Below are 12,005 nucleotides of genomic sequence, written 5' to 3' on the forward strand. Positions count from 1 at the left end.
ATAATAATTAATAGCAACAAACGGAGTACAAATATGAATTTGAACCCCTCTCTTCTTTGTCTGTGATGAACTGGTCTGCCAGGACTTCACAAAAGTTATCTGTTGATAAGAAGAAAGACGTTAGTGCTCAGTGACCTGGGTGTGGCGTCATGAATATAAATCATTTTTAAAAATGGACTGTAAACTTGTATTTTACGCTTATATAAATCAAATTATTGTATTTATATTACACCTCCCGAATACAAATTTTAGAAGCCGTTTATAAACTTGCCATATTTTACATGTAGTACTGCTGTTTTAAATACTTAATGTGTCTGTAATTCAATACATTTACGTTATACTGTCGAAATAATCCTCTACTGTTAAGTGCACTCTGTCACAAATAAATAAATAGTAAATAGTAAACACTAATAGTAAATAAACTTCATGGTTTTTCCAACCACCAATGAGAGCGCCGTATATATTCGAATATTGAACATGATTGACACGTCTGTTGACCAATGAGAGAGCTGATATCAGTTTGCAAATGTTACGGTGCCATAGCGACAAGAGAATGACGCTTTGTATTCCCAACAATAGTGAATGGCAGTGATTCAAGTCCGTCGCGCGAAGAGAGTTCCGAGATAAACGAAGAAAAACTTTGGAATTAAAAAGAGTGCTGGTAAGCGCCGGCATATACATTTGTTGTTAATAAATACGTGAACTTTAAGTGAAAGAGGTGCGTTTGGGACGCAAGCTTGTTTACATACTGTGAATGAAGTGTTTGGTGTGACACGAGAGCTCAGAACAATTGGATAGTTTTGTATGTCTTTTCCTTTTTAAAAAGATCATTAACGTTCATTATTTTGTCAAATTTTTGAAGAAATTAGAGTAAAGCAGTTCAATTTATCCAATTTATCACAATTTGAATAACGTTTTTTATTTTTTTAAGTTCACTTAGTAGCCCTGCGTTATGAATTATAAAAAATACGAAATGCAGTTCGTAAAATGGCTATAAAATATTTTATTTAATATTGTTTATATAATAAAATATTATATATTTAAAAATATTTGTAAATATTATAAATAAATATCACATATATCTATATAACTTATGGGTTCAGAACACTACATGAAATAAAATGAAGAAACTGTTTGTTTATAATTGTTAAAAATAATTTAATAACATGCCACTATATACACACACACACACACACACACACACACACACACAGACAGGTTTGTTTTTGTGAAAAGTGGGGACTCTCCATAGGGGTAATGGTTTTCCTACTGTACAGACCGTATATTCTATTGCCCTACACCAACCCTACCCCTAAACCTACCCCTCACAGGAAACTTTGTGCTATTTCAGATTTTCAATACACTCCATTCTGTGTGATTTATATGCGTTTTGAAAAGTGGGGACATGGGGTAATGTCTTGAAAAGTCACCTTCTCCTTGTAATACCTATGTCATACCCTTGTCATTATACAAATGTATGTCCTCATTTGTCACAAAAACGCGCGCGCACACACACACACACACACACATATATATAAAAAATAAAATGTAATCCTTTTTACCGGTATATAAATGTCCTTATAGCTTTTAAAAGCTAAGGTTTTTCATCAGATTGATGCATCTGTCATTATGTAAAAATTAACTCTTTACAATTTGCGCTACAAATAATAGAAATACGAGGAGAGAGGTGTTGGGTTGAAAAATAGTCTCCCTGTAGGCCACCACTTTAAAATCTGTAATGTTTGTGTGTGTGTGTGTGTGTGTGTGTCAAGGCTTATTTGTCTATTATCATTGTACAAATTATAATTGATTCTGCTATTTTTCTGTGAAGCTGCTTTGACACAATGTGTATTGTATAAAGCGCTATAGAAATAAAGTTGACTTGACATATATTTGCAATCTTAATAACTATTTAAACAAATGAAAAGTCTCATATTCTAACCTTAGTCATTTTACTCCTCTCAGGTCTGATCCTTAGCAGTGCAGCAAGATGATGGTTCATGGTTGGAACTATATCTGAACGAAAGTACTATACCATTACAAAGTGCTACTATTGTGAATTCCAGCAACGAAATGAGAGTTTTGAAGCCAGCTGAGTCGACAATGAGGCATCCGGACCGTCCAACCAGCCTGGCGGTCCGCAGGGTGGAGATGGAGCGTGGCAGAGCTGGCTACGGATTCACCATTGCCGGCCAAGCACCTTGTGTCCTGAGGGGAATAATAAAAGGGAGTCCGGCGTACAGTGTCGGACTGCGGCCTGGAGACCGCATCTTGCGTGCGAATGATACAGATGTGTCTGAGGCGTCGCATGAAGTTGTGGTGAAGCTGATTGGTACTTCATCACGATCACTGTGTTTGCTGGTCACATCAGGTGACAGGTCTCCCATGGCCTCCTGCTCCAGTGATGAGGAACTGGGTTGTCAGAGTAACAGTACACTGCCGTGGCTCAATCCTGGAGAAAAGTATCCTTTCCCCAAGAGTAGAGACATGAGGGAGCCGATGCTTCAGTCGGTTGGAAGTTTTGATACTGTCTTTGAGATCTCTGATCAGGACACCATGACCGCCCATCAAGAGAAGCAGAAAAAACAAAGACCTTTGTCTGAACCAGATATGTCTTATTGGCTGCAGCAGCGTAGATCAAAAACCCACGCCTATGGTCTTTCACAGGATGACACGTCTCGAGTCGTAAGTGAGGATTCTGTGTTTTCAGACCTTCAGAATCAGAATGATTTTGTATCTGACTCCAGCATCCTGAACGTTGCAATGATTGTGGGATACATCAACTCCATGGAACTGGAGCTAGTAACGTCACAATCTGAGGAGGAGGCATTGCAAGCCATCCGTGAATGCATCAGTCAGATCGGTATTGAGCAGAAGACCCATTCGCTGGTCATGATGAGGGTCAAATGCAACTGTGTTCAGCTTTGTGATGACCGAGATGTCGTTCTAGCATCTTACCCAGTGGAGAACCTGGCACTTTGTGTCATTTGCACAGAGGACAGCAGGTTCTTTGGCCTCGTCTCGGTTGATTCGACCAAAAATATTGACACTGGGATGCAGACAAGCACCCTGAAGACATTTTGTCATGTCTTTTTCATAGATCCGGAACTTTATGAACACAAGGAGCACCAAAGCATCACAGGGCACTTTGGGATTCCCTGCACTCCGGATCCAGACACTCAAGGCTGTTTGGAGTTTCCTCAAACTCCACACTCGATTTCACACTTTGTGTCTGTCCTCTATACCGACATGGGAGACTATATCGAAAAATTGAGACTGAAACTTGACAGCGAGAATCCTGAAGAAGAACCGCAAAGCGCACGTAACAATGGCAGTGGCAGCGACAGTGGGATTGGAAATGCTTCGCCAGAGGATAGAGACAGTCTCATTGGCCAGTGGAGCTTCACATCACCAAACATTCCCAACCCACCACCACCATATTATTCCCAGCACAGGAACAACACACTTCTCAAACCGGAGTGCAGGTGCCTTCTGTCTGAACCTCTAACAGGAGCTGCTCAACCTGCAACTCAATCAGGTGTCTCAGCCAGGGCAGATAGTTCAGCTTTTACTCCTCTTCCTCTTAGTATACAATCTAACTTGCCACCTAAACTGAGAACCAGTCAACGCAGACCTTCCATTGGCTTAAAGTCTCGCTGGCAGAAATCTCGTCCCTACAGCATTGAATGCTTGGTGGAGAGGGACATCGATGGGCCCACAAGTAAAAGTAGCATCCTTCCTCCTGCTATGGAACAAATCCCGACTCTCAGATACAAACCACTAGAAGATCTCAAACATCCTCAGAGAATGAACTTCACCCCACAGCTGACCTCCAGGTTCTTCAGTAGTGCAGCCAAGCATAAGGATAGGGAAAATAAGGTCAGAATAAAACAAATATCTGCTGACTTGATATCTGAATCTGTTCTAATACTGCACTGTATATAAAACCCATGGTCAACATTCAGCTATGCACTTGCTCGGGTATTTGTGAAGTTGGGGTATTCGAGTTGGTTGCTGCTGGTGGTTTGCTAGGCGTTTTTTAAAATTTTTTAAAAATATTGCAATTAACCTTAAGTATGAGTAATAATAATAGTGATGCTTACACCAAAATAATTTACAATATAATATTACAATGAGCTTTTTACTGCTTGTCCACTATTGTTTTATTAATCAAACGAGACAATCTTTGCTGTCTGCCCAGCGGTCAGTCTTATGGCAGGTTTATTGCCAGTTTGCCACCATGCTAAGTTAAAGGGCTTAATACAATGAGCCATGGAACAGATGGTGCTGCAAGTAACAGGCACAGCAGATGGAGCTATTGGGTTGATTAGTGCAGTTCAATATGATTACGCCGGATGGATCAGCTTTAGCTCTATTAACAATGTCGAGAGTCACCTAGCAACAATTTGTCAGCTGTGTGAAGGAACAGAAGAATATTATTTCCTTCCTTTCACTGAAATGATTTATTACTGGGTCATCTGTCTCTCTCTGACGTCCTGCCCTTCAGATTTAATTTTGAAGCCTAAATTTTAATTATGTATTGGAAAGTATTTTTTTTAGATGTAAACTGCTTCTAAAATTAATAAATAAATTAAATTAAACATTTTATTTAATAATTTACATAATACATTTTTTAACCAATTGTAATGTCAGTGGTGTTGCAGTAATAATATATCAACAGTTATGTGTTACATTTGTGAAAGTACATAAAAATATAAGAATTTTTGGAAAAGGCATTTTGAATTTTCAGGGCAGTTACCCTGTTATGGTGTTTACTGTCAATAAGATAATGTATTAAAATATTGATAAGTAATATTACGGTGTAACAAATTAGGAGTAACAACTTATAAAAGAGCATGGTAGCCAAGTGTAAATTATTTTGTTATTATAATTTTTTTTAATTCCCCAGTTATGTAGTAGGATCTGGAATAAATAAATTAGTTTTTTTATTTATATGGAAATGCCACTGTATTGTAAGATACACATTATTGTTATTCACATTTGCTGTGGCAGTCTCTTTTATGAAATTACAAAGGATTGTATATCAACTGTAATCATACCTCTAGTTAATTTGTCTTCTCAGGGATCCTTATTTTGGGCACTCACAAGGGGACGTTCCTCTGTACGAAGACCATCAGGTCCGGCTAAACGACTCAGTCTGGCTCATTCTCTTAATGACCTTGAGGTAAGATATAGCAGTTTCTGTTTTGCCTCCAAAGCACCCACAGCATACTGTTAAATCATAGTTTTTGTAAGTTTTGTATTTGCTGCAGTGCTCATGCATCATATGACCGATGAAAACAGAGATAGGCTACAGGTGTGTTTAATTGTTTTGTTATCAGTAGGGTCAGTCAGACTGTATTATGCTCTAATCCAATTCAAACTCTTGCTTCTTTCACTTGAAAAACTCGTTTCTTTTCTCTCTCTAAATACACAGAGTGGCCTTTGTAGTGTTGCATTATTCTGAAGCACAATCATGTTTTTCTATTTTCAGTAGACAAGGATAACCATGAAACTATTATAAGCTCGTGGTACTCTGCATGATAATCATGGTACCATTAGTATCCTCTCCCAAATGTAAAGAAGCCTTTATGTGGCTGGGCAGTCTGAAAACACACATTACTTTGAGCTTCAACCTTCACTACACTTCTTTTTTTCATCAGTTTTGCTGTGTTCAATTTGCACTACTCCTTTTTATATGACAATAATGTGTAGTTCCAAAAAGGTTGGAAAAACTATTGAAGCAGATTGTGAAGTCATGTGGTAGTTTTGTGTGACAAACAAACTTAGCTTTAATTAGCTTTAAGTTCCTATTCAGTGAAAACCTTCCCCCCAGTCACTAACTTGATGTGATGTGTGAAAAGACACCATATTTAATTTAAAAGCTATGGTGGAAAGCAATGACTTACGAACAGTGTTGGGAGTAATGCATTACAAAAGTAATAATATTACAGTAGTATATTACTTTTTGCTGTAACGCAGTAATATAACGCATTACTAATAAAATTTGGGTAATATTATTACTCGTTACAATCTCAGTAACGCAAGTTACAACAACATTTTAACTCAAAATTAAGTGTTGAATTTACCAACACCGCAAAACAGCACTAGAGAAAAAAATCCGCGGGTATTTCCTGTTGCTGGAATTAGATGGTTGAGATGACTGCATGTATTACATTTTGGAAGTAACTTGCCCAACACTGCTTACGAATAACAAAATTTCAGTCAATTTGTCGCGTAAAGCTATTTTATGGCCTTAGAAGACAAGGAAAGAATATAGTGGAGAGGAATACACTGCTGTTCAAAAGTTTGGGGTCAATGTTTTTGAAAGAAGTCTCTTATGCTCATCAAAGCTGCATTTACTTGATCAAAAATACATTAAAGGTGCAGTAAGTGATTTCTGAGAAACACCGTTGATATTTAAAATCACAAAATCAAACACGCCCCTACCCAAATCTTTATCTTGATAGCTTCACCTCTAAATTCACCAACATGCTATGCAACACAGGCAACTCTCCCATCATGAGTGGACACTTCCCTTACTGCTGATGGGGTAGAAGTGTGTTTTGGTGCTCGGTCCAATCCACTTTCCACAGCGTTTCACAGCGTTACTTTGATCAAGTAAATGTAGCTTTGATGAGCATTACTGCACAATTAAAACAGAAAAAAAAACATTGTGAAATGTTATGATTTAAAAGGGTCATATGATGTTGCTAAAAAGAACATTATTTGGTGTAATGAAATGTGTTTATGCGGTTTAAGGTTAAAAAAACACATTATTTTCCACATACTGTACATTATTGTTTTTCCTCTATGCCCCGCCTTTCTGCAACGTCCCTTTAAAATAACTGTTTTCTATCTTAATATATTTTAAAATGTAATTTATTCCTATGACAAAGCTGAATTTTCAGCATCATTATGCCAGTCTTCAGTGTCACATGATCATTCAGAAATCATTCTAATTTGCAGATTTGATGATCAAATAACATTTCTTATTATTATCAATGTTGAAAACATTGCTGCTTAATATATTTTGTGGAAAGTGTGGAAACCAGCAGCTATTTGAAATAATTTGTAATGTCTTTATTGTCACTTTTAATCAATTTAATGCACACTTGCTGAATAAAAAGCATTAATTTTGTTCCCAAAAAAATATGATGGCCATTTTTGTTTTTGGAGGAACTATTCCTTTAAGTCTTGGTTTTGTTGCATTCTTCAAGCAAAACTGTTGCTAGATTGAGTACTTTGTACTCAATAGGCTAAGATTGGTGCGCACCTTTCTTACCTTTAAATATTATTTTGTGCACACTAATGGAGTCATGTGGATTTTAACCAGCAAATTTCTTGAGGGTTGAAGCTGGAAAAGGTTTGTCACCTCTCCAAGTGTGGAATCTGAGAGGAGTAGGATTTCCCTTTGGCTTTTCCTGGAACTCGAGGCAGGCTTTTTCACAGACCTAATGCCCCGCTGGTGGTCAAGCAGACTGGAAAGTGTGGTTATGAGAACATCAGTCATGCTGGTGCTCACCAGGAGAACAAGAGCAAGAGGGAGAGAATGTGAAATGGAGAGGCTTGTTTGGTTGGAAAATGCCTGGTCTAAGCATGTTTTTTGTTGCCAGATAACATCTAAATGAAAGACCATTCAGCTCATTTCAGTAATGAACTCAGCAGTTTTGTGCTAAACTAAAGGAGCTGCAACCAACTCCACCTCTGTTTTTTTAATATCAGAAAATATATTCATATTTTTTAATTAGGCTTTTACATGGTAGAAATATCATGTATATAACATTGACAGTAACCATATGTTTGCTGTTTTCAGTTTTTTTCTCTTGTTGAATCTAATCTTAGTCATTGATGGATTGTAAATTTGCTTCAACAATCTCTTCTGTACACTAATAGAATGTAGATTCATTGTCTGACGCAATTCTCAGATCTGTATGTTCTGATATCAGCAAAGAAGGAAGTACACCGCAGTACACTTTAGAACACCATGGACATTTTCTACTGAGCAGTAACAGTTTTATGGAGTAAATGAGAAGCGTCCTTCATGATGGCTGAGAGTTTGGGCAGCTTCCACCCCTCAGACAGCACCTCTCTTAGCACCAAGTCTGAGCCAGGTGTCTTGATTAAGCTGCAGAGTGTTTTGGCAGCTCTAGTCTTGATGCTGCTTCCAGCACACAAACGCATAGATTGCTGCTGCCACTACTGATTGATAAAGTGTGTTGTAGAGTCCTGTGCACAGTATCCTTGCTGTTGAGGATACTGGACAAGGAAATAGTCCCAGTTTGGACTTTATCATCCAAACTATTATCAAATGCTAATGAACACAATTGTATGCTGTTGCCGTTAAGAGTTTTATAGCAAGCACATGGTAGATTTATTTCCCAAGCAATTGTGATTTATAGCTGATTTATAACAGCTGTGTGTGTATCATATCAATGATGAATACTTTTAATGTTGTGGAAAATCCATTGATTTCTGCTCCAAGCAGGTAAATAACTTGTAGCTATTAGTGCGAACTATATTTCCAGTGTTCCAATAGTGAACTTTCCTTCATAAAGTGGGACATTGAATCATGATCGCTTTTTCCAGAGTCTTTATAATGTGAGACGTTCAAGGGGTGAAGGTTTGGTTACCCTGCTGGTATGATGCTGTAACTACACCCTGAGAAAAGGATTTTTATTTTACTAAATTAAAATGAGTCAATGCAACACAGTTTAATTAAAATGTATTGTTTTCACTGTGTAATGTAAGTTTTCCTAATCCATTTGTTAACATTTTTGGTTGCATCTAACAGGGAAGTTGATTTCTAGTTCCTAGCATGCTTTGTCCGTGACTGGATTGGGAGAGTAAATGTTGATATTTATTTTATGTGTGTTTGGGAAAGACAAGAAAAGAGGAAGCCTTGTTTGTGTTTTATGTGAGGATTTAAAAGAGTCTCTGTTATGTTCGAGTTTTTGTTGATACGATTGTGCTGAAGTGTGGAGCTTGTGCCTAGGTTGAGGATGGGTGTGTGAAAACAATGCTCTCTCAATTACTGCACTCAATACATAACATATAGTTAAAGATGCTACATTTTAACATACATTTTAAAGTATACTTAATGAAGAATTGCTAGATAGTAGTTAAAGGGTTAGTTCACCCAAAAATGCAAATTAGTCCATAAATTACTCACCCTCAAGTCATCCTAGGTGTATATGACTTTCTTCTTTCAGACGAATCCAGTTGGAGTTATATTAAAATTTGTCTTTGAACTTTCAAGCTGTTTAATGGCACTCAGCTCACACGCACGTTGAGGAGACTACCCTTACAAATTAATAAGGAATTTAGTACACAAGGTATAAGTGTTAAGTGGCAATTTTATGTTAAGAGAACATTGTTTGATTGGAGGCCATTCAAATGTAGCCTTGTATTTTGCAGATTTTTTTAAAGGAAATATATTTTATGTTGCTTGCCAGTTTTAATGTGTAATCATATTTACTATTGTTTGGCAAATTTTTGAAATCCATTAATTTCAATAGGAATCTATGCAATCAGGAATTTCGTGTGAGGGTGAAAGATTTTGCCAAAAAGACGCTTCAAAATGGGCTCAAGTTGGTCACACAAATTCACCACACTGACAAACAGAAAGCTGCTCACCTTAAGCATTCCGGTCTGTCAAACGCTCCATCGGAGCTTTCTCTAGTGCATAAAAACTAGAAACATTGTGTTAAGAAAATATTAGGCAAGTGAGAAAGTCTATGAATTTAGAATTGAATCTGAGATTCAATAAATGCATACAAAATTAAATCAAATTTTTGAGTTCTCTTTCAAATCAACACAATATCACAGCTTTTTGCAGTAGGTCTGAGGGAGTGAGGATTTATCACTAGCGGTGTTAGTGGGAGGAGAATCTGTCTGAAGTGCAGAGTGAAAGGAGACGGGAGGAGGGAAAAGGGAAAAGGGACGGAGCGCAGGAGGGAAAGTCAGACAGGCTGAAATCAGGGACAGAGCTGGAGCTAAAAAGACAGACACATTCACTGCAGCTTCATCCTGTGAACTCACAGAGCGTGCAGCTGAATGGACATGTTTATTTACACTGGGCGCCTACAGGAGCGCTGAGGACTAATAATACTTACTAATGGAGCCAACTTTAACTCTTCACTCTACTGTAAGTTCCCTCCTGATGTTACTGCTTCTGTTTTGGATACAACTCATGAGGCTTGTTCTTAATATAGTTACAATAGGTAGTTTTTAGAAATTCGTTGTCCAAAGTGTTTCTTCTGTGCATTGACAAGAGCATGTGTGGCCTTGCTTTGGAATCTGTTGGTCTGTTGGGAGTAACTCCCTGAAATATTTTGGTGAAATCTTTATACTTGCTAAACTTTAAGTAAACCATACTTGAAACTGATGACATCAGTGCAGGATTTCTCAGCTGGACTCAAACTTTCCTCTGTTCCTTTGGTTTGGTCTTCTACAATGAAACTGCTTTGTTAAATTTAGCCTTAAGCGATCTGTCAACACTTCTGAAGTGTATACACTTTCACACACCTTGCTGTCATTGCAAAACATACAGATAACATTACCTTATTTGTTGTTCTTTCTTTGCTTTTTATGTATGTTTAGATGGTGACAGTTATCTGTGAGGTCACCATTATGACTTAACTTTCAAATATCTACTCCCAGATGAGGCAAAACATGTCCAATACTTTGAAGCAAGCCTGTACTAGGTATTCATTCTTCTTGGATGATTTTCCTTGCCAGTGTTTGTCCTTATTCCATGTGGTTTGACAGTTGCATTTCAGCCACCTGTTCTGCTAAAGGGCGATGTTTTCTTTCTCTAGATGCGTGGCCTCCCAATGCTCCCAGGTCTGGTAACCCAAAACCACAGGCTATGTGATTATTTCTCTTCCCAACAGAAATGTTTCCTTTGACCTGAATTCACTTTAAAGGACTGTTCACACCGAGGACAATAACTACAACTATAAAGTTTTAATAATTGTTCTAATTCTATGAGAATAGGGAAGTCTACACCACAGATATAAAAATAATGTCAAAAGAAACAAGATGGTTTTTTCTTTTTTTTCTTTTTTTTACAGATGATGAATGATAAAAACATTGACAGTCAATTGACCCTCAAAGACCTTAGTTACTGTTGCTTTAAAAGAGCTTTAAAACAGCGTGTGCTTATTTTGAACGGAACGTTATCGTCCATTGGTGTGTTTAATAATTTAAGTTGTCCTACAGCCCCGTTGGAGGTTTGCTGAGGTGCCCTAGTGGGCCCTGGCCCCTGGTTGAGACCCACTGGTCAGGTAGACTGTGAAATGAATAATAAGCGTGTTTAGGCACATCCATGGAAACAATTATTATTTTCACTGCAAAATTAACTCCAATGCCGATGCCCTGCTCACCCTCACCTCCATCTGCATTCACTGTCCACCTGCCGCTCCACAGCCCTCTCCTTCAACCAAGAGCTGGTGCATCTGACAATAGAGTGGTGGAACTATGTTTTTTTTGCTTTGCCCCGAAATGCAACACAAGTCTTCGGATAGAAGATGCTCATTTTATCGCTTTCCCGCTGATGCAGAGACTCTGGGTTCGTACCATAAGGTAAACTCATATGATTATTCCATGTAAGCACCACATTTACCGGCTTAGTCGCAGTGACAGGGAAACTTTAACGATGCATAGTGCTTAAAGCCACGTTAAAATGAAATGTTTACAGCCACATGAAACTGTTAGAAAGCATATGAGGATTTTCTAGAAGCAAGGGTAAAATAACATTTTGTGTACCCACCCTAACAAAGCTGAAATGTGGTCCGGTTTATATGAAAAGGTTCATGTAGCGTGAATTAAAATTCATATACAGAGTAAATCCTTTTCACTGAACGTGTTAAAAATAAATTTGAAAAAGTTGTGGGAAGCGTGGTGGTGGTGATCAAGCAGCAACCTTCCGGTCTCTCTCGTGAAATCACGGAAGTGACTTAAACTGTAATTCGTCAACTGGCCGCTAGAGGCTGGCTGCAAAA

The 12,005-nt window shown here is 37.9% G+C and overlaps 1 protein-coding gene across 1 annotated transcript in view; it reads left to right on the forward strand.

The window, feature by feature from the left end:
- The first annotated feature begins 586 nt into the window (after positions 1 to 586).
- Positions 587 to 12,005, forward strand: part of LOC107731946 (regulator of G-protein signaling 12-like) — a 36,850-nt gene continuing 25,431 nt past the window's right edge. Inside the window, exons 1-3 of the mRNA XM_016543173.1 lie at positions 587 to 661; positions 1,966 to 3,879; positions 5,084 to 5,185. Coding sequence (XP_016398659.1) covers positions 2,074 to 3,879; positions 5,084 to 5,185 — 1,908 coding nt within the window. The 5' untranslated portion in view covers positions 587 to 661; positions 1,966 to 2,073. The remainder of the gene's footprint in view (positions 662 to 1,965; positions 3,880 to 5,083; positions 5,186 to 12,005) is intronic.

Source organism: Sinocyclocheilus rhinocerous, unplaced genomic scaffold, assembly GCF_001515625.1.
Source record: "Sinocyclocheilus rhinocerous isolate Xijiao unplaced genomic scaffold, SAMN03320098_v1.1 scaffold1841, whole genome shotgun sequence".
Taxonomy (NCBI): Eukaryota; Metazoa; Chordata; class Actinopteri; order Cypriniformes; family Cyprinidae; genus Sinocyclocheilus; species Sinocyclocheilus rhinocerous.